Source organism: Orcinus orca, chromosome 11, assembly GCF_937001465.1.
Source record: "Orcinus orca chromosome 11, mOrcOrc1.1, whole genome shotgun sequence".
NCBI lineage: Eukaryota > Metazoa > Chordata > Mammalia > Artiodactyla > Delphinidae > Orcinus > Orcinus orca.
In genome coordinates this window covers 85,144,991-85,172,914 of record NC_064569.1, presented here as the reverse complement: position 1 = coordinate 85,172,914, position 27,924 = coordinate 85,144,991, and the positions used below count along the sequence as shown (strand labels likewise).

General features: G+C 42.8%; 2 protein-coding genes across 12 annotated transcripts in view; one reads left to right on the top strand and one right to left on the bottom strand.

Annotated features, from left to right (window-relative positions):
- The window catches only part of GLT8D2 (glycosyltransferase 8 domain containing 2), a 59,211-nt gene that overhangs the window by 11,634 nt on the left and 19,653 nt on the right, over positions 1–27,924 (top strand). For 7 of the 9 annotated variants that reach the window (XM_049694707.1, XM_049694706.1, XM_049694704.1 and 4 more), the window contains 3 exons: positions 148–503; positions 23,753–23,799; positions 25,918–26,010. In XM_049694707.1, the coding sequence (XP_049550664.1) occupies positions 23,781–23,799; positions 25,918–26,010 (112 nt within the window). In that variant the 5' untranslated portion in view covers positions 148–503; positions 23,753–23,780. Of the gene's footprint in view, positions 1–147; positions 504–11,398; positions 11,450–23,752; positions 23,800–25,917; positions 26,011–27,924 lie in introns of those variants that run through there. The other 2 variants (XM_049694708.1, XM_033427603.2) reach the window with 2 other exon arrangements.
- TDG (thymine DNA glycosylase) overlaps positions 19,829–27,924 on the bottom strand; it is a 46,278-nt gene continuing 38,182 nt past the window's right edge. Inside the window, exons 10-11 of one of the 3 annotated variants that reach the window (XR_007470240.1) lie at positions 20,641–22,109; positions 19,829–20,410 (exon numbers count right to left, since the gene is read on the bottom strand). Coding sequence is in view for 2 of the 3 variants with exons in the window: in XM_049694700.1 (XP_049550657.1) it covers positions 21,904–22,109 (206 nt within the window). In the remaining variant the exon portion in view is untranslated. Of the gene's footprint in view, positions 22,110–27,924 lie in introns of all 3 variants that reach the window. The other 2 variants (XM_049694702.1, XM_049694700.1) reach the window with 2 other exon arrangements.

Below are 27,924 nucleotides of genomic sequence, written 5' to 3'. Positions count from 1 at the left end.
CAGTATGAACTTAATTTTTTCACTTCTGCCCTCTCAAAGTTTACCTTAGACCCAATGTGTGGTGGAAATTCACCCTCCAAGCATCTGCTTTTCTCCAGTTTGGAATGTTTTCCTCCAGAGCAGCCTTGTTTTTGAAATGATTTGCAGGCTGCCGGAGGAGGCTGCGAGAGGAAGTCTGACCCGCCAAGCCCATCTGGAAGTGGTTTCAGGGGCCACATCACTCAGCCAGCCCAACGCCTAGATTCCCAGCTGCCTGGAACAGGGGTGGAAGAAACCCGAGCTGCTCCAGAGTCTGCACAAGCAAGGGAGGTGCAGTGGGGGAGGAAGACTGTCTTGGAAACGGAATATTGGCCTTGAGGCTCTCCGGCCCTTTGAGATTTCCAGTGGGATCGTAGAAGCAGCTGAAGCAGCGTGAAGGGCATCATCCCAGGGCCAGCCACCATTTGAATGCTCTGCCCTGCAGCTCTTCTGGACGAAGGAGCCCTGCCCTCACCACCCACCAGGTAAACAGACATTTACAGCAGGGTGACGGCCTTTCTGTTTCACCCTGGCCTGCTGGCAGCTGTCCGTTATTTTGCTGTAGATGCAAGAAAGTAAATCAGAGGTGGACTGTCCCACGCAAACCACCTTCAGGCGCTCCAGCTGTTTGTAGCATGCTAGCGGCATCTTCTTCTTCTTTTTTTTTTTTTGCCATCGCTGCAAATCCAAAATATTCAATGTGCAAGTTTTTCACATCCTGGACTGCTTTTCCAGACCTGGGTTTATGTCCGTCCCCCTACCCCCAAATAGTGTGATTTACTTACTATTTTCATCATATTTTAAGCGTGGAAATCATCTGTTAGCTAGGACTGTATAAATGCTAGCATTTAACGCTGGTATGTTTCTGAGCCACAGAAGATTTAATTGAGCTGTGATTCATGTTTTCAGAACCTGTCCTAGGAAGCTATTCTGAGGGCCCCAGTCCCCCCCCCAAAGAACTGGCAGTTGTATGAAATCTAAATGAGGCTTATTGTAAATATGGTAGTCATAACGGTCGAGTTGAAAATGCTTTTTAACTTTCAAAAAAATGTCTTCTTTTGTTCACTTTATGAGCAAGCGTAATACTTTGGCTAAGCCTGATATATAATTTATGACATAAGTTAAGAAGGGATAGTTAATAAAAGAGTAAGAAGAGAGAGAGGAAGAAAATATGATATCCAAACATCTGAATGTGCTGTGGAAAAAAGTCAGTCCTCTAGCTGTTTGGCCCGTGCAGCCAAATATCCAAAGTGACATTGGTTTGTTTTGTCTTTTCCTCTGAATGTTTTGGTGTTGCATTTGTGTACAGTATCCTTTGCGTGCTGCATAATGGAATTCCAGGCTTCCATCTAACTCAGTAGAGCAGTGCAGGGCAGTGGTGGGAACATGGGCTCTGGGGTCCGACTCACAGAGTCTGTGCGCTGCCACTTATAAGCTTTATAAACTTTGACTCTGGGTGACTCTATCTCTTCATCTGTAAAATGGGAATTAAGCGACATCATGTGTCTAAAGGACATAATGCAGGATCTGCAGAGTAGTGAGGCCTCAGGGGAGGTCAGCTTCTCTGGTGGTGCTGATGATGACAACGGTGATGGTGAAGGTGACCACACACCCTGCACTGGGCCACAGCCCTGCTTTTGACACATTGTTCCCTCCCATAGTCCAGTCGTCCAGTGTTCCTCACATCTGTCCAAGTTGTCTCTCCAGGGTTCTGCTTCCTTCCTTCTTCTCTTCAAACACCTCTCCTTTTTTTCCACTCTGGCTCTCTTTAGTTCTCCTGCTTCTTCCCTTGCTGAGAGAAAGACATGCTCAGCAAGCCACAGCCCTCACCATTTTCATTCCTAGTTCCCAGGGGGCATGATTCTAAAGATTTCTTTTATTTCAGCGTCTGCCAAAGAATGTTCCAAAGAAGATAGTCCCGTGGGGAAAATACGTTCTGTGAGCCATATCCCCCTCTCAGCACTCTCAAGGCATGATGGCATTTTAAAGGTCCTGAGAAGTCCCGCAGAACAGGGGTCTCCAACCCTCGGGGCTCAGACTGATACCGCTCCGCGGCTGTTACGAACCGGGCCGCACAGCAGGCGGTGAGCAGCGGGCGAGCTCAAGCAAAGCTTCATCTGCCGCCCCTCACCGCCCCGCATCGCTCGCATTACCGCCTGAACCGTCCCCCCCGCAGCCTTCCCCCCACCGTCTGTGGAAAAATTGTCTTCCACCACACTGGTCCCTGGTGCCAAAAAGGTTGGGGACCGCTGCTGCAGATGAGAAATCTGCTTAAGTTTGTTGAAGTTTGTTTTTTAACACTGTGATTCCCAGTTGACACAGAGCCATTTTATCACATCATATAGATTAACATCGGCACTCTGCAATATCCTATTCTTTTTTAAAATTTATTTATTTTTTGGCCATGCCATGTGGCATGTGGGATCTTAGTTCCCCGACCAGGGATCAAACCCGCACCCCCTGCAGTAGAAGCGGAGTCTTAACCACTGGACCGCCAGGGAAGTCCCTGCAATATCCTATCCTGACCACATGTGTTTTCACCCTGGTTCCTCTCATGGACATCCTACCTTCATACCTTTCCTGGCAAACACCCAAGGGGACATCTTGTTCTCCCTTCCCTGGTTAAGGACAGATGATTGATCACGCATGCCATATTGATATGTAGAAAGTCTGGCCTAAGGTGGTGGGCAGCAGGGATCAGCAAACATTCCCTGCAAAGGGCCAGGTAGGTGGCTCTGCAGGCCAGATGGTCTCCATCGTGACGACTCAGTTATGCGGAAGTAGTGTGGAAATGGCCATGGAAAAAACATCAAACAGCACCATCAAAGAATAAGCCTGGCTATGTTCCCACAAAACTGTATTTTTAAAAAACGGTGATGGGCAGGATCTGGCTGTAGTTTGTCAGCACCTGGTCTAAAGCCATGTTGTGAAAGAATGCCTCAATCCATCACAGGAGAAAGCAGGATGGGTCGTCCGCAAACTGAAGACATCCCCACCCTGCTTATTTTGGTGGATCAGGAGTAAGCCTTTGATGTTCCAGCAAAAAGTAAAAAGGCCAGAGGTGTTTTGTTGGAGGCCAAATTCCTAAGTCCTGGTTTTGTCCTTCTTTCTCTTTTCTTCAAGTGAACCCATGCTCCTGTCCTGTTCATAACTCTGTAGTCTGCCTGGTTTAAGTTGAAGAGCTCTATTAAATGTATTTTTTTTTTTTGCGTTACGCGGGCCTCTCACTGCTGTGACCTCTCCCGTTGTGGAGCACAGGCTCCAGACGCGCAGGCTCAGCGGCCATGGCTCAAGGGCCCAGCCGCTCCACGGCATGTGGGATCCTCCCAGACCGGGGCACGAACCCACGTCCCCTGCATCGGCAGGCGGACTCTCAACCACTGCGCCACCAGGGAAGCCCTATTAAATGTATTTTATGCCCATGTGAACTTCAGGGTCAAGTCTTAGAGAATACCGTGAAATCACAGAGCTTCTTGGCAGGTCTCTTAACCTCCCTGGACTTCAGTTTCCTCATCAGTAAACTGAGAAGAATAACCTTATAGGGTTGTTGTGAGAATCAAATTAATTAATATACATATAAAGGTCTTAGAACAATGCCTCGCTAATAGAAATTACTATGTGTCTCCTTATCATTGTAATAAATTATTTAATTTAACCTGCAAAACAATCCCATTTTACAGACTGGGTTTTGTAAGTTGCCGAAGATTACACAGTAAGAAATGAGGCAGAACCAGGATTCAAAGTCAGCTCTGTCTAATGACAAAACCCATATTTCCACTCAGGTACATGCCCTGCCAGATTTAAGTCATTCAAAAATACATTTCAGGAGCCCCTCTTTTATATTCCTTTTTGATTCCCAGGTCCTTTCCTATTACCTCCTTACGTGAACCCATGGCAGACATGATTAATCAATCACAGTGCCCTTCCTTCCTTCCTTCTTTCCTTCTTTCTTTCACTGAGTCTTGTGATGGCTTTAGACTCCTCAATTTGTCAGTCCTGAAAGCTCCTACCAACTGATTAGAGTTGGCATGTAAAATAAAACTTATGGGCTCTGATTTTTGGAATACTTTTCTGAAGGGACGGAGTCCCTCCCACTTTTGCCTTTCTTCCAAGGCAGAGCTAATCCCCTTAGCCACTGCCAGGTCTTAAGACATTCTTTCCAGGTTTGACAACAGGCCCAAACTCTTCGACATTTGGTAAAACAACTCCCCATGCAAGATCTTCTGGGACCTGTTTTTAAACCTAATAGACATTTCTCTGGTCCAGATCAATTCCCTAAGCTCTCCTTTTTCTTCCTAGTCACAGGCCCTAGGACCTTTCCCCTTTGAAGCTCCAACCATCCAGGGCCTTACCTAGGGATTTCCTCTTTCCAACACTGTGAGATGACTCCCCAGCTGCATCTTTCTTGCTGTCCTGAAGACAGGCCTATGGGCCCTTAATGCTGAAAGCGCGACTCTTTGTTACTACAGGGAAACTACAACACAGAAGTCACTCAGCTTAGGAAAGCTTACAGAGGCTCAGGGGACATGGTTCTGGGGCTCCTTGTGATGGTAAGAGAAAGGCCAATAAGAAGACCCGAGCCCTCCGCTTTTATTTTAAAAAATTATTTATTTGTTTGTTTATTTATTTTTGGCTGTGTTGGGTCTTCGTTGCTGTGTGCAGGCTTTTTCTAGTTGCGGTGAGCGGGGGCTACTCTTCATTGCAGTGCGCGGGCTTCTCATGTCGTGGCTTCTCTTGTTGCGGAGCGTGGGCTCTAGATGCACGGGCTTCAGTAATTGTGGCATGTGGGCTCAGTAGTTGTGGCTCACAGGGTCTAGAGCACAGGATGAGTAGTTGTGGCGCATGGGCTGTTCCATGGCATGTGGGATCTTCCTGGACTAGGACTCGAACCCGTGTCCCTTGCATTGGCAGGCGGATTGTTAACCACTGAGCCACCAGGGAAGCCCCTGCTTTTATTCTTGTAGTGGGACCATCAACCTGGCTTTACCCTCCTTCTGGCTTTTTCCTTAGTGAGTGTATGCAGACCCTTTTCTTCCTGGGATTGAAGAACAGAACAACAAGAGCCCTTTCTTCCTCTCTCCTATTTCTCACTCATTCATTCCACACACATTTCTTGAGGCACACAGAGGTAGGTCGGCCACAGTCCCTGTCCTCTGTCATCTCATGGTCTAGTGGAGGAGACAGGCACACCCATGATATTAGAACACAGTGTTCTGAGTGCAGGGATAGGCATAGCAATGGAGATTAGGGGAGCACCCAGGCAGGGTAATCAGGTAAGGCTTCCTGAAGGAGGAGGAGGAGTCTTTAAAGCACAAGTAGCAATTTACTGGGGAAAGAGGAGGGGAAAGGGCATTCCAGGCAGAGGGGACTGAACGAACCAAAGTTCAGTGACAAGAAAAACATAGAGGGCTTCCCTGGTGGTGCAGTGGTTAAGAATCCACCTGCCAATGCAGGGGACACGGGTTCGAGCCCTGGTCCGGGAAGATCCCACATGCCACTGAGCAAGTAAGCCCATGCGCTACAACTACTGAGCCTGTGCCACAACTACTGAAGCCTGCACGCCCAGAGCCCATGCTCCGCAACGAGAAGCCACCGCAGTGAGAAGCCCGAGCACCACAACAAAGAGTAGCCCCCGCTCGCCACAACCAGGGAAAGCCCGCGCACAGCAACAAAGACCCAATGCAGCCAAAAATAAATAAATAAATAAATAAATAAATTTTAAAAAAGAGAAGCATAGACCTGGGTGTGAAGGACAGTGGAGGGCTGGAGACTAACTTTCAACCAGTTCAGCTTAGACGGAAGGCATGGCACAGAGGACCTAGGGGAATCTTAAGCTCCAATCTTAACCTTCTGGTACTGGATTTCCAGTGAAGGGCTTTGGGGAGGAAAGGAACACTGAGAGTAGTGGGGTTTTCTTGTTTGTTTGTTTTTGTTTTTTTGATTGAAGTGTAATTGCTTTACAATGTTATGTTAGTTTCTGGTATACAGCAAAGTGATTCAGTTATATATATGAGCGTGTGTGTGTGTGTGCTTGTATACACTTTTTATACACTGTATATATTCACTTTTTCAGATTCTTTTCCATTATGGCTTATTACAAGATATTGAATATAGTTCCCTGTGCTATACAGTAGGTCCTTGTTGTTTATTTTACATTATAGTAGTATGTATGTGTTAATCCCAAACTCCTAATTTATCCCTCTCCCCCCAATCCCTTTCCCCTTTGGTAACCATAAGTTTATTTTCTATGTCTGTGAGTCTGTTTCTGTTTTGTAAATAAGCTCATTTGTATCATAGTTTAGATTCCACATATAAGTGGTATCATATGCTATTTGTCTTTCTCTTTCTGACTTCACTTAGTATGATAATCTCTAGGTCCATCCATGTTGCTGCAAATGGCATTATTTCATTCTTTTTTATGGCTGAGTAGTATTCCATTGTGTGTGTGTGTGTGTGTGTGTGTGTGTGTGTTTGTGTGTGTGTATATACCACATCTTCTTTATCCATTCATCTATCAATGGACATTTAGGTTGCTTCCATGTCTTAGCTATTGTAGGTAGTGCTGCTATGAACATTGTGCGTGCATGTATCTTTTCCAATTAGTTTTCTCTGGATATATGCCCAGGATTGGGACTGCTGGATCATATAGTAACTCTTTAGTCAGTAGTATTCTACAAGACAACTGGCTTGTCTTCTTCCAAAAAAAGTTCATGAAAAATAAAAAGGCAGTGTGGTGAGGTGGGACTGATCAAGAGTAAAAGAAACTAAAGATATGACAACCAAACTATAAAAAACAATATTGGAATAATGGGGACATTTTGAATATGGACTGCTTATCCAGTGATGTTAAATTAATGTTATTTTTCTTAGGTGTGATAATGGCATTGTGATTATATAGGAGGATGTCCTTGTTCTTAAGAGATGCACACGGAAGTATTTAGGGCTGAAGAGTCGTGTATACATATGTATACATACATATATATATATACAGAGGGAGGGAAGAAGAGAGAGAGAGAAAGAGAGAAAGGAAATATGGCAACGTGTTAGCAATTGGTGAATCTGGTGTAGGGTATATGAAAATTCATTCTTTCAACTTTTTGGTAGACTTTAAATGTTTCAAGTGATAAAAAGAAAAGGAAAAATTGAACAAAAAAATAAGGGTACTCGGGACTTCCTGGCAGTCCAGTGGTTAAGACTGCGCGTTTCCACTGCAGGGGGCACGGGTTCCATCTTTGGTCAGGGAACTAAGATCCGCCATGCGGCGTGGCCAAAAAAAAAAGGTACTCAACCTGCATGTATATTTCAAATTAATTTACTGTAATTATTAAACAACAAAAATAGTCACTGTGACAGCTGTACCAGTGATGGATTGGGAAAGGGGAGGGAGCAGAAATCCTACAGGCAGGAAGTCCAGGAGGGAAGTTACTGCAGAGTTAATCAGTGAGATGAGGCAGGGTAGAAAGGAGATGGATAAAGAAACACTTAGGAGGTGAAACTATAGGAATCAGGCGTTGGTTGGATGAGGGATTGGGAGGGAGCGGTGGAAGAGGATGCTCAGAGAACACTGAGGAGGAGCTTCTGTGGGGCAGGTGCTGATTTCAGTTGTGAACAGATGAGGTTTGAGGTGCTGCGCAGCTTCCTGGAGGAGAGGGTCATGTGTTCTATAAATCTTTTATATTATAAAAATATTTATATTATAAAAATATTTATAAGTCTGTACATTTTTTTTTTTTTTTTTTTTTTGCGGTACTTGGGCCTCTCACTGTTGTGGCCTCTCCCGTTGCGGAGCACAGGCTCCGGACGCGCAGGCTCAGCGGCCGTGGCTCACGGGCCCAGCCGCTCCACGGCATGTGGGATCCTCCCAGACCGGGGCACAAACCCGTGTCCACTGCATCGGCAGGTAGACTCTCAACCACTGCGCCACCAGGGAAGCCCTATAAATGTTTTTGAGGGTTCATATCTCCAGGCACTCATGCTGGGCATATGGCAATGAACAAAACAGACAAAATGCCCTGCCTTCAAGGAGCTTATAGCCTATCACCGGGAGGGCAGACGATAAACCAGTGATGAAATGGGCAGTATGTTGGACGGTGGTCATTGCTGAGGAGAAGTGACATATGTGTCGCTGAGGTTAGGGGGTTTTGACTGAGTCTGGGGGACGCGAAGGAGCCAGCCACGTGGATATCTGGCAGGAGTGTTCCAGGTGAAGGGAATAGCATTCCCGGTGGAGGGAACGAGTGTAAAAGGCTCTGAGGCAGGAGAATGCCTGGCAAGGAGGCCAGTGTGATCAGGTGAGATCTTGTAGGACACTGTACAGACTTTGGCTTTTACTCTGAGAGAAATAGCGAGGGCTTGGAGAAGTTTAAACAGAAAACAACACAACCAACTAAAAGAAGACACAGGCAGAATCATCCAGTCAATGGATGGTAGTGATAAGGGCCAGGGAGAAGGCGGTACCAGTGGTGAAGATCTTGGATATATTTTGAAGGTGGAACTGACAGGATTTGTGGCCAGTCCATCTGTGGGGAATGAGAAACAGAGAAGGGTCAAGGATCACACCAAGTTCATTTTCGCTGGAGCAATTAGAAGAATGGAGTTGCCGTTGTGCACCTGGGGGAGATGATGGGAGATGTGTGTTTTGGGCAAACGTCAGGAGTTCGAATTTGGACATGAGGATGCCTTCAAGTGGAGCCACCCAGTGGACACTTGGCTTTAGGAGTCTGGAGTCCACGTGAGAGATCTGGGCTGGAGACAGTAATTAGGGAGTTGTAGGCATATAAATGGTATTTCAAGCCAGGAGAGTCCACCATTTAGAGGTTCCAGAGATGGGGGAACAGCCAAAGAGGCTGAGGATGAGCGGTCCCCAAAGGTGGTGGGAAAGCAGGCGAGTGTGGGGTCCCGCAGGCTACGTATAGGACGTGTGTAGAGGAGGAGAGTGCGGGCAGGTGGCCTGCACCTCCCGTGCACCTGGGCCTCGCCCGCATAGTAATGAGTCCTGTGCTGCACTTGCTCGCAGGCAGGAACCATGGTAACCCAGAATATGCTCTCTCACGCTCTGCCCCAGACACTCGTTTCCCTTGGCCCCAGATTTCTGCTTCTTATTCTATGTCTTCTTAAGATGTCTTGCAGCTGTTTCCTCCAGCTCTCATCCCGGACTTCCCCCCATTACTCTTCTACCCCTTTACAGCTCTGATCCCTCTGCCAAATCCATACCATCAGCTCCTCTCTAGAAGCGCAAACATCTCTTGCGCACCTACTTAATCTATTAGAATGCTTTTGACTGCAAGCACCGGAAATACCCGTTTATAGCAGCTTAAACAGAACGTGCCACCATCAGAGACGAGGTCGCGTTGTGAAGAGGGAGAGAAGTGTGCCCATCAGGCATACGGAATCTTTATACAATTTCATATGCTTTTTAAAAAGTAAATGAAACAGGGAATTCCCTGGCAGTCCAGTGGTTAGGATTCCATGCTTCCACTGCAAGGGGCCGGGGTTCTATCCCTGGTCAGGGAACTAAGATCCTGCAAGCCGTGAGGCACGACCAAAAAAAAAAACCAAAATAAAAAGTAAATGAAACAGGCTTTCTCTTGGAGGTACATGCTTCTCAGGGCCTCCTTTCTGCCTTGTATTCTAAAAGCACCTTAGAAGGTTTCCTACAAGAATCTGCTTCAGGAATTTCCCTCCTTGGCTCACTACTGCTCTGCCTTGCAATTAGATGTGCATATCAGTTTCCTGAATCCTCTTATTTTATCTTTTTTTTAAAATTTTAATTTATTTATTTTTGACTGCGTTGGGTCTTTGATGCTGCGCCCGGGCTTTCTCTAGTTGCGGTGAGTGGGGCTACTCTTCACTGTTGTGCATGGGCTTTTCACTGCGGTGGCATCTCCTGTTGCGGAGCACGGGCTCCAGGTGCACGGTCATCAGTAGTTGTGGCTCGCGGGCTCTAGAGTGCAGGCTCAGTAGTTGTGGCACACGGGCTTAGTTGCTCCGCGGCGTGTGGGATCTTCCTGGACCAGGGCTTGAATATGTGTCCCCTGCATTGGCAGGTGGATTCTCAACCACTGTGCCACCAGGGAAGCCCCTCTTATTTTATCTTAAAGAGATTTTAGAGTTGCAACGTGCTGGACAGGGGAAAGATGAGCCCCCTTGCCAGATGAGTCAGCACTTACTCTTTGGCATGAGCTCAGTAGTTAGAGTAGCGGAGCACTCAAGGGAGAGCAGACCAACCTCGCCTGGGAGCTGTGAAATTTCATGAATACACAGTGACATCTGTTACCTGGAGCCCACCTCACCTGCCTCTGGGGTAGCCAGAATAGCCTTTCATGAGTTTCAGAACCTTGTGGTTAAAGAGCATCAGATTTGAAGTCAGAGAGCCCTAATTTCAAATCCCTGTTCTGCTATTTACCAGCTGTGTGATTTTGAGCAAGTTACTGACCCTCTCTGAGCCACAACTTCCTCATTTGAAAAATGGAATTAGTAATATATCCATCCCGTTCTGGCCACAGGGAATGTATTTGTAAGGATTCGTTTGCAAGAAATTGAACCTCATTTCAAAGAAGTTTAAGGAAAAGAGGGGAATTGATTGGCTTGGCTGACTGGGATATACAGGGAGGAGCTGGCCTCAGGGATTTGGAGCCCAGAGCCTTCTGGTCTCCCCCTCATTCTCTCCTGTGGTACCAGATGGTCTCTGGAAGGGAACAGACATGTGGCCAAAGACCATTCTAGGCTGACATTACCTCAAAAAGTTAGCCGAATGTATATCATCCAGAATAGTAAATGGATAAAAGGTACCTGAAACCAATCTCAGAAGAATCATAAATAGCATGCTTTTTGACTCAATTCTTTCCCAAGTGCAATAGGGGAAAAGGAGAAGGGCCGTTGCAAATGCACTCAGAGCTCCTGGGTGTACAGTCTATATCCTGGGAAAATGAAAGGGACATTGTAGCCAGTTGTTTACAGTGAGTTAAAGGCTTGAATGAAATCCCTGTTGAAGAGTTTCCCTAGATCACTGCCAACAAATTCTCACAACACTTTGGTTCATAAAGAAACCCTGGTGTACTATGCTATCCTGCCGTCTCTGTCATGTTGCTGATTTCTAAAGGTTACTATTCCTGGTTGCTGACGGCTGCATCCAGTCAAACGTCAAGTTCAGAAGTTCTTTTGAAGGACCGTAATTAAGAAGGATCAATTTAATTTTAAAATAAATTTTGAGTTTTCAAGACAAATTATTTATGGTAAATTAGCTTGTTTGTTTGTTTGTTTTTTAAGATAAAGGAAGTCAGTTTCCAACTCCTGGAAAATGCCACAAAGAAGTGAATGAATATGTGACAAAATTTAATTTTAGATTTCGAAAGTAAGATGAATTTTTTTTTTCCTCCAGCAAAAATGGGTTTATTCACAATTAGCAGAGAATTTGAAGTCTGCAGCTACGGTGAGCCACGTGCAAGTTCCCTCATGGCAAGAGGAGAACACTTTTTTAGAGGGGAAAAAGGAAGCTGGGAGGGCTACAAAAACAGGGTCTGTGACTTCTCTTTTTTTTTTTTTTAATTTTATTTTATTTATGTTTTTATACTGCAGGTTCTTATTAGTCATCCATTTTATACATATTAGTGTATATATGTCAATCCCAATCTCCCAATTCATCCCACCCCCACACACCCACCCCCAGCCCCCTTTCCCCCCTTGGTGTCCATACGTTTGTTCTCTACATCCGTGTCTCTGTTTCTGCCCTGCAGACTGGTTCATCTGTACCATTTTTCTAGGTTCCACATATATGCGTTAATATATGATATTTGTTTTCTCTTTCCGACTTACTTCACTCTGTATGACAGTTTCTACATCCATCCACGTCTCTACAAATGACCCAATTTCGTTCCTTTTTATGGCTGAGTAATATACCATTGTGTATATATATATATATATATATATATATATATACCACATCTTCTTTATCCATTCATCTGTTGATGGGCATTTAGGTTGCTTCCACGTCCTGGCTATTGTAAATAGTGCTGCAATGAACATTGGGGTGCATGTGACTTTTTGCATTATGGTTTTCTCTGGATATATGCCCAGTAGTGGGATTGCTGGGTCATATGGTAATTCTATTTTTAGTTTTTTAAGGAACCTCCATACTGTTCTCCATAGTGGCTGTATCAATTTACATTCCCACCAACAGTGCAAGAGGGTTCCCTTTTCTCCACACCCTCTCCAGGATTTGTTGTTTCTAGATTTGCTGATGATGCCTATTCTAACCAGTGTGAGTTGCTACCTCATTGTAATTTTGATTTGCATTTCTCTAATAATTATATTGAGCAGCTTTTCATCTGCTTCTTGGCCATCTGTATGTCTTTTTTGGAGAAATGTCTATTTAGGTCTTCTGCCCATTTTTGGATTGGGTTGTTTTTTTAATATTGAGCTGCATGAGCTGTTTATATATTTTGGAGATTAATCATTTGTCTGTTGATTCGTTAGCAAATATTTTTTCCCATTCTGAGGGTTGTCTTTTTGTCTTGTTTGTAGTTTCCTTTGCTTTGCAAAAGCTTTTAAGTTTCATTAGGTCCCATTTGTTTATTTTTGTTTTTATTTCCATTACTCTATGAGGTGGATCAAAAAAGATCTTGCTGTGATTTATGTCACAGAGTGTTCTTCCTATGTTTTTCTCTAAGAGTTTTATAGTGTCCAGTCTTACATTTAGGTCTCTAATCCATTTTGAGTTTCTTTTTGTGTATGGCGTTAAGGAGTGTTCTAATTTAATTCTTTTACATGTAGCTGTCCAGTTTTCCCAGCACCACTTATTGAAGAGGCTGTCTTTTCTCCATTGTATATCCTTGCCTCCTTTGTCATAGATTAGTTGACCATAGGTGCGTGGGTTTATCTCTGGGCTTTCTATCCGGTTCCATTGATCTATATTTCTGTTTTTGTGCCATACCATACTGTCTTGATTACTGTAGCTTTGTAGTATAGTCTGAAGTCCAGGAGCCTGATTCCTCTAGCTCCTTTTTTCTTTCTCAAGACTGCTTTGGCTATTCGGGGTCTTTTGTGTTTCCATACAAATTGTGAAACTTTTTGTTCTAGTTCTGTGAAAAATGTCATTGGTAGTTTGATAGGGATTGCATTGAATCTGTAGATTGCTTTGGGTAGTATAGTTATTTTCAGAATGTTGATTCTTCCAATCCGAGAACATGGTGTATCTCTCCATCTGTTTATATCATCTTTAATTTCTTTCATCAGTGTCTTATAGTTTTCTGCATACAGGTGTTTTGTCTCCCTTGGTAGGTTTATTCCTAGGTATTTTATTCTTTTTGTTGCAGTGGTAAATGGGAGTGTTTCCTTAATTTCTCTTCAGATTTTTCATCATTAGTGTATAGAAATGCAAGAGATTTCTGTGCATTACTTTTGTATCCTGAAACTTTACCAAATTTATTGATTAGCTCTAGTAGTTTTCTGGTGGCATCTTTAGGATTCTCTATGTATACTATCATGTCATCTGCAAAGAGTGACGATTTTACTTCTTCTTTTCCTTTTTGGATTCCTTTTATTTTTTTTCTTCTCTGACTGCCGTGGCCAGGACTTCCACAACTATGTTGAATAATAGTGGCGAGAGTGGACATCCTTGTCTTGTTCCTGATCTTAGAGGAAATGCTTTCAGTTTTTCACCATTGAGAATGATGTTTGCTGTGAGCTTGTCGTATATGGCCTTTATTATGTTGAGGTAGGTTCCCTCTATGCCCACTTTCTGGAGAGTTTTTATCATAAATGGATGTTGAATTTTGTCAGAAGCTTTTTCTGCATCTGTTGAGATGAGCGTATGGTTTTTCTTCTTCACTTTGTTAATATGGCAATGACTGATTTGCGTGTATTGAAGAATCCTTGCATTGCTGGGATAAATCCCACTTGATCATGGTGTATGGACCTTTTAATGCGTCGTTCAATTCTGTTTGCTAGTATTTTTTAAGGATTTTTGCATCTATTTTCATCAGTGATATTGGTCTGTAATTTTCTTTTTTTGTAGTACCCTTGTCTGGTTTGGTATCAGGGTGATGGTGGCCTCATAGATTGAGTTTGGGAGTTTTCCTTCCTCTGCAATTTCTTGGAAGAGTTTGAGAAGGATGGGTGTTAGCTCTTCTCTAAATGTTTGATAGAATTCACCTGTGAAGCCCTCTGGTCCTGGACTTCTGTTTGTTGGAAGATTTTTCACAGTTTCCATTTCATTACTTGTGATTGGTCTGTTCATATTTTCTATTTCTTCCTGGTTCATTCTTGGAAGGTTATACCTTTCTAAGAATTTGTCCATTTCTTCCAGGTTGTCCATTTTATTGGCATAGAGTTGCTCGTAGTAGTGTCTTAGAATGCTTTGTATTTCTGTAGTGTCTGTTGTAACTTCTCCTTTTTCATTTCTAATTTTACAGATTTGAGTCCTCTCCCTCTTTTTCTTGATGAGTCTGGCTAATGGTTTATCAATTTTGTTTATCTTCTCAAAGAACCAGCTTTTAATTTTATTGATCTTTGCTATTGTTTTCTTTGTTTCTATTTCATTTATTTCTGCTGTGATCTTTATGATTTCTTTCCTTCTACTAACTTTGGCTTTTGTTTGTTCTTCTTTCTCTAGTTCCTTTAGGTGTAAGGTTACATTGTTTATTTGAGATTTTTCTTTTTTTTGAGGTAGGCTTGTATTACTATAAACTTACCTCTTAGAACTGCTTTTGCTGCATTCCACAGGTTTTTGGATCTTTATGTTTTTGTTGTAATTTGTCTCTAGGTATTTTTTGATTTCCTCAGGGATCTCTTGGTTATTTAGTAACGTATTATTTAGCCTCCATGTGTTTGTGTTGTTTACGTTTTTTCCCCTGTAATTCATTTCTAATCTCATAGCATTGTGGTCAGAAAAGATAATTGCTATGATTTCAATTTTATGAAATTTACTGAGGCTTGATTTGTCACCCAAGATGTGATCTATCCTGGAGAATGTTCCATGCACACTTGAGAAGAAAGTGTAATCTGCTGTTTTTGGATGGAATGTCCTATAAATATCAATTAAATCTATCTGGTCTCTTGTGTCATTTAAAGCTTCTGTTTCCTTATTAATTTTCTGTCTGGATGATCTGTCCATTGGTGTAAGTGAGGTGTTAAAGTCCCCCACTATTATTGTGTTACTGTTGATTTTCTCATAACTTTTAGCAGTTGCCTTATGTATTGAGGTGCTCCTATGTTGGTTGCATATATATTTATAATTGTTATATCTTCTTCTTGGATTGATCCCTTGATCATTATGTAGTGTCCTTCCTTGTCACTTGTAACATTCTTTATTTTAAAGTCTATCTTATCTGATATGAGTATTGCTACTCCAGCTTTCTTTTGATTTCCATCTGCATGGAATATCTTTTTCCATCCCCTCACTTTCAGTCTGGATGTGTCCCTAGGTCTGAAGTGGGTCTCTTGTAGACAGCATATATATGGGTATTGTTTTTGTATGCATTCAGACAGCGTGTGTCTTTTGGTTGGAGCATTTAATCCATTCACGTTTAAGGTAATTATTGATATGTATGTTCCTATTACCATTTTCTTAATTGTTATGGGTTTGCTTTTGTAGGTCCTTTTCTTCTCTTGTGCTTCCCACTTAGAGAAGTTCCTTTAGCATTTGTTGTAGAGCTGGTTTGGTGGTGCTGAATTCTCATCTTTTTCTTGTCTGTAAAGCTTTTGATTTCTCCATCCAATCTAAATGAAATCCTTGCTGGGTAGAGTAATCTTGGTTGTAGGTTTTTCCCTTTCATCACTTTAAGTATATCATGCCACTCCCTTCTGGCTTGTAGAATTTCTGCCGAGAAATCAGCTGTTAACCTTATGGGAGTTCCCTTGTATGTTATTTGTTGTTTTTCCCTTGTTGCTTTCAGTAATTTTTCTTTGTCTTTAGTTTTTGTCAATTTGATTACTATGTGTCTTGGCGTGTTTCTCCTTGGGTTTACCCTGCCTGGGACTCTCTGTGCTTCCTGGACTTGGGTGACTATTTCCTTTCCAATGTTAGGGAAGTTTTCTACTATAATCTCTTCAGATATTTTCTTCGGTCCTTTCTCTCTTTGTTCTCCTTCTGGAACCCCTATAATGCGAATGTTGTTGCGTTTAATGTTGTCCCAGAGGTCTCTTCGGCTGTCTTCATTTCTTTTCATTCTTTTTTCTTTATTCTGTTCCGTGGCAGTGAATTCCACCATTCTGTCTTCCAGGTCACTTATCCGTTCTTCTGCCCCAGTTATTCTGCTATTGATTCCTTCTAGTATATTTTTCATTTCAGTTACTGTGTTGTTAATCTCTGTTTGTTTGTTCTTTAATTCTTCTAGATCTTGACTAAACATTTCTTGCATCTTCTCGAACTTTGCCTCCATTCTTTTTCCGAGGTCCTGGATCATCTTCACTATCATTATTCTGAATTCTTTTTCTGGAAGGTTGCCTATCTCCACTTCATTTAGTTGCTTTTCTGGGTTTTTTTTTTTTTTTTGCAGTACGCGGGCCTCTCACTGCTGTGGCCTTTCCCGTTGTGGAGCACAGCCTCTGGACGCACAGGCCCAGCGGCCATGGCTCACGGGCCCAGCCGCTCCGCGGCACATGGGATCCTCCCAGACCGGGGCACGAACCCGTGTCCCCTGCATCGGCAGGCGGACTCCCAACCACTGCACCACCAGGGAAGCCCTTTTCTGGGGTTTTATCTTGTTCCTTCATCTGGTACATAGCCCTCTGCCTTTTCATGTTGTCTATCTTTCTGTGAATGTGGTTTTTGTTCCACAGGCTGCAGGATTGTAGTTATTCTTGCTTCTGCTGTCTCTCCTCTAGTGAATGAGGCTATCTAAGAGGCTTGTGCAAGCGTCCTGTTGGGAGGGATTGGTGGTGGGTAGAGCTGAGTGTTGCTCTGGTGAGCAGATCTCTGTAAAACTTTAATCTGCTTGTCTGCTGATGGGTAGGGCTGAGTTCCCTCCCTGTTGGTTGTTTGGCCTGAGGCGACCCAACACTGGAGCCTACCCGGGCTCTTTGGTGGGGCTAATGGTGGACTCTGGGAGGGCTCACGCCAAGGAGTACTTCCCAGAACTTCTGCTGCCAGTGTCCTTGTCCTCACGGTGAGGCGCAGCCACCCCCACCTCTGCAGGAGACCCTCCAACACTAGCAGGTAGGTCTGGTTCAGTCTCCTATGGGCTCACTGCTCCTTCTCCTGGGTCCTACTTTGTGTGTGCCCTCCAAGAGTGGAGTCTCTGTTTCCCCCAGTCCTGTAGTAGTCCTGCAGTCAAATCCCACTACCTTCAAAGTCTGATTCTCTAGGAATTCCTCCTCCTGTTGCCGGACCCCCAGGTTGGGAAGCCTAACGTGGGGCTCAGAACCTTCACTCCAGTGGGTGCACTTCTGTGGTGTAAGTGTTCTCCAGTTTGTGAGTCACCCACCCAGCAGTTATGGGATTTGATTTTATTGTGATTGCGCCCCTCCTGCCATCTCATTGTGGCTTCTCCTTTGTCTTTGGATGTGGGGTATCTTTTTTTTTTTTTTTAATTTATTTTTGTCTGTGTTGTGTCTTCGTTTCTGTGCGAGGGCTTTCTCTAGTTGTGGCAAGCGGGGGCCACTCTTCATCGCGGTATGCGGGCCTCTCACTATTGCAGCCTCTGTTGTTGCAGAACACAGGCTCCAGACGCGCAGGCTCAGTAGTTGTGGCTCTCGGGCCTAGTTACTCCCCAGCATGTGGGATCTTCCCAGACCAGGGCTCGAACCCATGTCCCCTGCATTAGCAGGCAGATTCTCAACCACTGCGCCACCAGGGAAGGCCCTTGATGTGGGGTATCTTTTTTGGTGAGTTCCAGTGTCTTCCTGTCGATGATTGTTCAGCAGTGAGTTGTGATGCAGGTGCTCTCGCAAGAGGTAGTGAGTGCACGTCCTTCTACTCCGCCATCTTGAACCAATCTCCTAAGATGAATTTTATAATCTAAAATTCTTTTCTAATGGTTAAACTTCATTTTTTTTCATCAAACTTTCCTTGCTATCCTCTGCTTCTCTGAATGCCCACTGCTTCTTCTAATGAATATATAAGGTATTATGATAAGCATATAGATAAATTGTGAACTGGGGCATCCAGGAAGCAGAGTTATAACAGGCATATTTTGAGAACAGAGAGTCTGTTAGCTCTCTTGGATTTTCAGAGCACGAATAAAATACTCCAGAATATTGTGAAAAGATAGGATTTGGATTTGGAGAAATGTTTGGTTGAAATTTTTCATGATGTATCAGCCCTTTTCTTGTCTCCTTAGGCCCGGTGCTATTTTGAGAACGTTGAATCTGTATTTGATGATATAACTTACTTTTTAGCCACTGATTGCTATCCAAATCTAGAAAGTGTAGGAAAGAATCAGAAACCTTCTTTGGGACACGCATCATCCTCTAGATTCAAAGTCCTTGATAAATCTCAAGCCTCCCTTTGAACACTGTAAAATTAGAATGAAATATTAAAAAAAAATCAGTTCAGTGGAAAGGATAGTCTTCTCAACAAGTGATCCCAGAACAACTGGATATTTACATGCTAAAAAATGAACTTTAACCTATACCTCATGCCATATAAAAAATTAACTCAAATTGAAATGCAAAATATTAAACTACAAAATTCTCAGAAGAAAACATAAGAGAAACTCATCCTGACCTGGGGTTAGGCCAAAAATTCTTAGATATGACACTGAAAGCATGATCTGTAGAAGCAAAAAATTGATGGATTTGACATCATCAAAACTGAAAACTTTTGCTGTGCAAAGGAAAGTTTTAACTTTTCATTGTTAAAAGAATGAAGACAAGCCACCTACTGGGGGAAAGTATTTGCAAATCACACATCTAACAAAAGACCTGTATCCAGAGTATGTAAAGCTCTCCAAGCTTAGAAATCAGAAAGCAATGATCCAATTAAAACATTGGGAAAAGATTTAAACAGACACTTCCCCATTGCATTAGTCAACGTTCTCCAGAGAAACAGAACCGATCAGATGTATATGTATGCAGAAGAAGACTTATTATAAGGAATTGGCTCATGTGATTATGGAAACCAACAAGACTCAAGAGCTGCAGGCGGAGCCAGCAAGATGGACACTAAAGAGAGCCAGAGGTGTAGCTCCAGGCTGAGCCTGCAGGGCTGAGAGCCAGGAAAACCGCTGGTGCAGATCCAGTCTGATGGCTGGCAGCCTCAAGACCCAGGAAGAGCATGAGCTTCAGTTCGAGTCTGAAGGGAGGAAAAAGTCACTGTCCCACTTCAAAGGCAGTCAAACCAGAGACATTATCTTACTCAGGGGAAGGTCAGCTTTTTTGTCCTGTTTAGAACTTCAGCTAGTCGGATGAGGCCCACCTACATTAGAGAGGGCAATCTGTGTTCCTTCCACTACTGCTTTAACATTAATCTCATCCAAAAACATCCTCGCAGGAACACCCAGAATAGTATTTGACCAAATATCATGGCCCCTTCAAGTTGATACATAAAATTAACCATCACAACGATATACAGATGGCAAATAAACGCATAAAAAGATCCTCAACATCAGTAGTTATTAGGGAAGTGCAAATTAAAACCACCACGAAATACACATATTAGAACAGCTAAAATAAAGTACCAAGTGCTGACAAGAATGCTGAGCAACTGGACTTTTCTTTCATTGCTGGTAGGAATGCAAAATGATACGGCCACTCCGGAAAACAGACGGGCAAATTTCTTATAAACACACATCTACCAAATGACCCAGCAACCCCACTTCTAGGTCTTTACCACAGAGAAGTAAAACTTAAAATCATGCAAAAACCTCCAAGCAAGTGTTTACAGATGCTTTATTCATAATCAAAAAACACCGGAAAGAACTCAGATGTCCTTCAATGGGTTAATGGATAAATAAACTGTGATACATTCTTACAGTGGAACGCTATTCAGTAATAAAAAGGAACAAATTATTGATTCATGCAACGGCAAGTATCAATCCCAGATGCGTCATGCTAAGCAAAAGAAGAGAGTCTTTAAAGATTGTATACCGTATGCATCCATTTACGTGACATTCTAGAAATGACAAAACTATAGCCACAGAGAATACATCAGTGGTTGCCAGGAGTTAGGTGTCAAGTTGGGTTTGCCTACAGAAGGGCAGCACAAAAGAATTTTTTGGAGGTGTTGGAATTGTTCTTTTTCTCATTTGTTGTGATTATCACAGGAATTTATGCATGTGTTAAAATTCATGGAACAATACAACCAGAAAAGTGAATTCTACTATATGTAAAAATTTAAACATTTAAAAATCAACAAGTCAAGGAACTTCCCTGGTGGACCAGTGGTTAAGACTCTGCACTTCCACTGCAGGGAGCATAGGTTTGATCCCTGGTCAAGGAACTAGGATCCCACATGCTGCACGGCCGCAAACAAAAAAAAGAAAATCAAGTCATATTTTGAAGCTGACCTGTTAATATGGAGTTAATCAATTACATGTGTCACAGGAAGTCTATTAAAAAAAAACAGGTTTACTGAATATTTGTTATACATCACCGTTTGTGCCTCCCTGAGTGAAGCACTCTTTCTAATTATGGAAGTTCACAACAGGAAATTTGTGGAAATCCAGGACACTATAAAGAAATTACCTTGTCAACATGTCTCAAATGTCTTGGCAGAAAAATAGTTCTCATAAGGCCAATTCTTTATTCTCTAAAGAAGTAGTTGCCTCTTCTGTTAAAAGAAGTTGTTCCTGGGACTTCCCTGGTGTCCAGTGGTTAAGACTACAAAAAGCCACAGCACAAACCTGGCAAATCTTCCCAAAGCAGCAGTTTTTCTAGATGGTAAAACATTAAACACATGACTTTTCTATGACATATTAACCCAGATGTCAGTTGAATCAACCTACCCCAGGGATTCTGTAACCTTTAACCTGGGATGCACAGACCCTCAGAGTGTCCATGGATACATTTCATTTTCTCATGCACTTAGATGAGGAAAAATGTGAGCATTTCCTTCGTTTGTGAATATAGGAAACAAGCCACAGAAGGAACTGTAGTACCTGTGACTTCCTCATCAGTGTAAATCAGGTACTTTCATGTTACATCACAGCTGCTACAAATATCTCACATCTTTTAAAGCTCATTACTACTTAAAGCTACAATAAGTATTATACCTGCTAATAGCCCTTGTTATTTAATAAAGAAGCATGTTTAATGCTATAGGTATCACAAATTTGTTTTTTCCCCCCAATATTCTGATAATTTTCTTTAAAAGTGTGTAATTGGTTTTCTTTATAATACAATATATCTTTTAAGCTTTTAAAAACATTATTCTGGGAAGAGGTCTATGGGATTCACCAGACTTCCAAGATACTTATGTCAAAAAAAGTTTAAGATTCCTGCCATCTGCCATAGATTTGGAGATTCAAATGCAATTAACTCACAATTAACTCACCTTTCCTCCATCCAATATTCCCTCCAAACTTTGTACCAATTCTTGATGACTTCCATTCTCATGTCCGGTGCCCACAGAACTTTCTAGCTCAGTTGTTTCTCTCCCCTGTCCTCCATGTCCAAAATAAAGAGCATTGCCCCGTTCCCTTGATTTCCCTTAAACACAGCAACATGTGTGTTGATCCAGAGGGGAAAGCAGTGTAGAGGTAGGGTGGGGATGAGAAGGTGCAGAGCATGGCAGAGACTGTGGACTGCATATTGGAAATTCCAGTTCTTTGAAAGTCCCTAGGGCCCATCTGCACAGGGAAAGAAGTTCTCTTGGGCGACTGGCAGCTCCTGTCCTGTGATCTTTCTCCTCCTTACACGCTGTTCTTCTTGGGCTGCTGCCAAACCCGGGGATTCCAGCTCATCATTTACTCGACCCAGTTAGCTTTCTCCTGATCTCACCCCTATCCATCACATCTGTGTATAGAAGACCTTGATTACATAACGAAGAGTTTTCTCCCTGAGAGGAGCTCTTCCGACAATGAAGGGACTATTTTTTTCCCCTATATTTATGTACAGTTTACACGAACTTGAAGGTAAAACAAGAAACTTGGAAGATATTTTGAACTCACTTGGGATGACTTTGGAGTGTCCGCTCTCCTTTATCATCAGAATTTCTGTGGGAATGTTTGAAAAACATTGCTTTAGGGCTTTAAGGAAGACAAAGGCTGATGGAGGGGGTTACATGCATTTAAAAGAAAAATCCAGGGATTTCTCTGGTGGCGCAGTGGTTAAGAATCCGCCTGCCAATGCAGGGGACACAGGTTCTATCCCTGGTCCAGGAAGATCCCACATGCTGCCGAGCAGGTAAGCCCATGTGCCACAACTACTGAGCCTGCGCTCTAGAGCCTGCAAGCCACAACTACTGAGCTATGCGCCACAACTACTGAAGCCTGCGTGCTCTAGAGCCCGTGAGCCACAACTACTGAGCCCACGAGCCACAACTACTGAAGCCTGCACACCTAGAGCCTGTGCTCCGCAACAAGAGAAGCCACCGCAATGAGAAGCCTGCACACCACACAAAGAGTAGTCCCTGCTCGCTGCAGATAGAGAAAGCCCGCGTGCAGCAACAAAGATGCAATGCAGCCAAAAAAATAAATAAAATAAAATCCATATTCCTTTACAGACCCCACAGTTTGTCTCCAGCCTCTTCTAGCCAGTCTCTCCCTTACTCCACTCTGTTCCAGCCTCATTGAACCTCTTGCGGTACTTAGAATCATCAGCCCCAGGGCCTTTGCACTTGCTGTTCCCTTTGCCTGGGATGCTCTTCTGCATTCTCTCCACTGGCTCCTGCCCTTTCTTCTGATCAAATGTCATCTCCTCAGTGAGGTGTTTCCTGATTTCTCACCAAGATGCCTCCCGGTCTCTATTCATCTTTATCCCAGCACTTCTGTTTTTTACTTCATATCACTTACCATAATTAATTATTTTACTTGTTACATTTTAATATCTCTTTTCTCTACTGAAAGCAGCTCCATGATGATAGGGACTGGGACTGATCTGTGCGTTGCTGCATCCCCAGTACATAGCACAGTGCTGGGCTTTTAGTAGGATCTCAATAAATATTTACTGAATGATTGAATGGAGCATAAAATGTGCCCCTCTCAGGATGGTTCTGTTTTCACAAGGGATTACTGAAGATGTAGAAGCTTCCTTATCAAAGGAATGAAGTTATGGTAGCAGGAAAAAAAGGCACAGGACTGATATTTTACATCAAGGGAAACGTCTTATGTGACACTTCTTCCAGTTAGTGCCATCTGATCTGCTAACCCAGAGGGCTGACAGGGCAGTTTTTGGAGAAGGTAAAAGATTACGCTTTGGGAGTCCTTTGTACGTTTTGTACAGCCAGAGAAATCAATTTGAAGAAGTGAGCGCTGAATTCAAGAACTATTTAGTTAAAAATTCTAGATTCAGAACAGTTAAGAATGACTGCAGGGCTTCCCTGGTGGCGCAGTGGTTGAGAGTCCGCCTGCCGATGCAGGGGACACGGGTTCGTGCCCCGGTCCGGGAAGATCCCACATGCCGTGGCGCGGCTGGGCCCGTGAGCCATGGCCGCTGGGCCTGCGCATCCGGAGCCTGTGCTCTGCAACGGGAGAGGCCACAACAGTGAGAGGCCCGCGTACCGCAAAAAAAAAAAAAAAAAAGAATGATTGCAAAATTTTCCACATAGCAAATGGTCAAAGCTGTAGTCCTTAATAATTGTATTATGACTTTTGGGTTGATTGTCTTTTAAAAATAATTTTTATTCTTTAATCCACAGGTCACAGTTTTTATGCACATGAACACACATGGCTTTGTTACGAAAAAGTAAGATTACAAACTTTTAAAAATTATGATTAAAAATAGATATTTTGGAGGACTGTTTTGATGCTGAATCTTATTCTTTTTCTTTTTGTTTTTTAATCTTCTTTGGTTTTCATGGATAGTTTTCCCACAGACAGTTGTTGGCATCATCATATGAGGATGATTTCCGTAGAAAGTTGTTGAGTGTTTTGTTCAGAGGTGGATTTTTCATGAGAGGGGTCAGATGTTTCCGTAAAAGTTGCAAATATTATTTATTTTCTCATTTTAAATAAGTATTCATGTTTCTGCCTGATTTAGCGTTTGTAATTTCGTATTCTTATTCTTAAAGATTCACTTCAAATTATGTAATCTTCAGACCCCATCAAAACCTGGATTTGCCTCTGATTTTATATCCAGTTGTTTGTGAATCTAGGGGAAAAATAATTACTTAATTGTGTTAGTTACCCTCAGAATAGAGTTGCCCAATGTGGCAGATGAAAAGACAAGATATACAGTTAGATTTGAATTTCTAATAAACTATGAATAATTTTTTAGTATAAGTATATCGCCAATATTGCATGGGACATACTTATACTAAAAAAGGGTCAGATGGTAGTAGACATTAGGCTGCTTCGTCAAAGTGGCTGTGGGAAGCGAATGTTAATCAGTTGTATCGATAAACTATAGAACTTTGTCCCTTATCTTCTGTTTCTGTATAGTTTTGTTTTAAACTGAGTGTAGTATCTGGTTGTCTCTGGCTGAATCTGATAACCCAGAAAGGCAGAGAAGGGATGGATGTCAGCAAGGCAGAACCATTGAGCCTTAGGACATAGCTCTGGAAGGCATCCGTGGAGATTGTCCAACTCCTTCCTTTTACAAATGTGAAGACAAAGGCCTAGGGGCCAGAAAATAGATCAGTATGAGGCCAATAAGTATAAATATCTTGACACACAAAAATAGTAAATAATAATACGAAACAATTTTAAAGTCTTTATTGGGCCTACATTGCCTTTGGTAACTCTCAAAACACCCCTGCAAGGTAGTGGTTATTATTACAATCCCCATTTAGCAGATGAGCAGACTGAGGCTCAGAGAGGTTAAGTAACATGTCCAAGGCCACACAGCTAGTAGGTGGTAAAATGAGATTTGAGTCTGACTTCAAATCCCAGCCCTTTCCCCTTCTACCAGTGTTTACCAAACTGCAGGCATTTGTGTACTGCATATGGCAGTGTACCACTTTCTCAACTTTTCATCATCTGCGTTCCTTCTGTTCTGTGCATGACTTACTATTTTCTTTAAATTGACTCATTTAAAAAATTATAAGTGTATTTTGTAATAGAAAGTGTATATCCTTACTATAAGTAGAGTAACAGTTATGTCTCAGAAGAAGGTGATTGTACAAATATATATGGTTAGAGTAATGTTATTCAATTCTGGGTAGCTTTGGTTACCTGCCTGCATGTGAAATTAGGACTGATTTCTCACTGTGATTTAATGTTACTTAATGCTATGAACACAAGCCTCCTGAATCATCCCATGTACAACCAGTGGTGTATGGCTCCATACTTAGGAAAACACTGTCCGACACCATTCTAGTTCTCAGTAGATCCTAAGGGCAAGCATCACTGTTTTGGAAAGGATGGCCCTGGAGGCTTAGACTGGGAAGAGGTATTGGGATCTTCTAACCTCTTACTCAGGGCAAGAGATTTATGTACATCATCCTTGACCAGTGGTAGAACTAACTGAGAAGCAGCTGTTATAATGACTAAGAACATGCATTCATAATAAGCACTGGCTCATCATAAGTGTCATATAAATGTTGGCTATTATTTGAAACAAAGTATTCCTGCACAGAAAGTGGCTCCAGAGGCAGCATCATGCAGTCATCAAGGTTGTAGCTTCTGCCGTCAGACTGCCTGGGTTTAGCCCTGGCTGTCCTTAAACTACATCTGTGTAGCCTTGAGTATCGGCAGTATCACAGATTAACTCTTGACTCCACGTGCTACCTGCTTAGAGAAAGGTTCCAGGCCTCCAGTCCTGTGTATGTCAGGGACAGTGTCTGTTCCCACTGGCTATTCTAAACTTATTCCACAGGTTCAGTTCGATAGGTTATACTTGAACATGTTTCTGTTTTTATTTCAGTTAACCAGGTGTTGCTGTTCCTTTTGATTGTGACCATCTGTGGGATTCTGTATAAGAAAGTTCATAGGGGGACTGTGCTCAGGAATGAAACAGGTATGCAAAATGACCTAAGCCAGTCACAAAAAGTCAGATACTCTGTGATTCCACCAACGTGAGGTACTTAGAGTAGCCAAATTCATAGAGACAGAAAGCATAGTGATGACTGCTGGGGGCTGGGTGGGGGGAGGGGAAAGGGGAGTTGTTGTTTAATGGGTATAGAGTTTCAGTTTTACAAAATGAAAAGCGTTAGGGGGATGGATGACAGTGATGATTGTACAACAGTGTGAATGTATTTAATACCACTGAACTGTACACTTGAAAATGGTTAAGATGGTAAATTTTATGTTGCGTATTTTACCGCAAAGAAAAAATATATTAAAAAAAAAGAAGAACGGGGCTTCCCTGGTGGCGCAGTGGTTGAGAGTCCACCTGCAATGCGGGGGACACGGGTTCGTGCCCTGGTCTGGGAGGATCCCACATGCCACGGAGCGGCTGGGCCTGTGAGCCATGGCCGCTGAGCCTGCGCGTCCGGAGCCTGTGCTCCGCAACAGGAGAGGCCACAACAGTGAGAGACCTGCGTACCGCAAAAAAAAAAAAAAAAAAAAAAAGAAGAAGAACGGAGCAGGCAGGCAGCCATGTGGTCCATCAAGATGAGATACCTAAGAACACAGTTTGAGTCCTTCCAATAGCTGGGTTCAGAGAGAAACAAAACTTCAGTCAGCTTCCAAGTGCCTGCTTTTAGAATATCAACCCAAGGCCAAATTTTCAGTTGTGTTGTAGAATGATCAGTGCTATTCAAACTTAGCACATATCAGAATCACACAGAGGGCTTGTTCAAACACAGTCCTGGCCCCAGGTTTTGAATCAGTAGTTCGGGGGTGGGGCTGAGAATTTGCATTTCTGATGAACTCCCAGTTGATGCTGAGGCTGTTGGTTTTCGGACCTCACTCTGAGTGGCCTGCTCTGCATCCACCCTTCTGGAGTCTCTCAATAATTTCGCTTATGAGCAAAATCGCTGCATTGACCATATGTCCTCCTCCAGCTGCACTGGGAGTCCAGTTTCCCTCTTCAGGGGTGAATTGCATGGGATGGAACCTCACTTCTCCAAACATACAAAGCCAACACACACAAAAATTAAGTAGCACCAGTAGTGTTTTATTTTTCATTAGTTTACTGTTTTATATCAGCAAAATGAATATACTCATTTATGGAAAATACAAAATATTACCTGGAGCTGTATCAGCCAAAGACAAATACAATTACTATTTTGGTGCATTATATACATTCATATTCACACCTTTTTTTAAGCCAGAGGCTTAGGCACTGGACACTCTACAAGGAACAAAATAATGTTCCTGCTCTCGCAAAGCTGACTTTTTCAATATAAAAAAATTCATAAGGACTTCCCTGGAGGCGAGTGGTTAAGAATCCACCTGCCAATGCAGGGGACACGGGTTCGGGCCCTGGTCCAGGAAGATCCCACATGCCGCGGAGCAACTAAGCCTGTGCGCCACAGCTACGGAGCCTGCATGCCTAGAGCCCGTGCCCCGCAACAAGAGAAGCCACTGCAATGAGAAGCCCGCCACCTCGAGGAAGAGTAGCCCCCGCTCGCCTCAACCAGAGAAAAGCCCGCATGCAGCAACAAAGACCCAACACAGCCAAAAATTAATTAATTATTTTAAAATTCATAAAAAATTAAAAATATGTATAATCAGGTCTAGATGAACATTAGGAGCCTCTGGAACGTGAATGATTTCCATACATAGATATGTATGCAGATATTTGTAGGGCATTATTGATAGTAGCCCCAAACTGGAAGCAATCCACATGTGAATCAAGTACTGAATATGTAAAATGTGTTATATGCATGCAATGGAGTACTTTCCAACAGTAAAAAGGAACAAACTACTAATACATGATACAATATGAATAAACCTCACACACATACTAAATGAAAGATGCTAGACC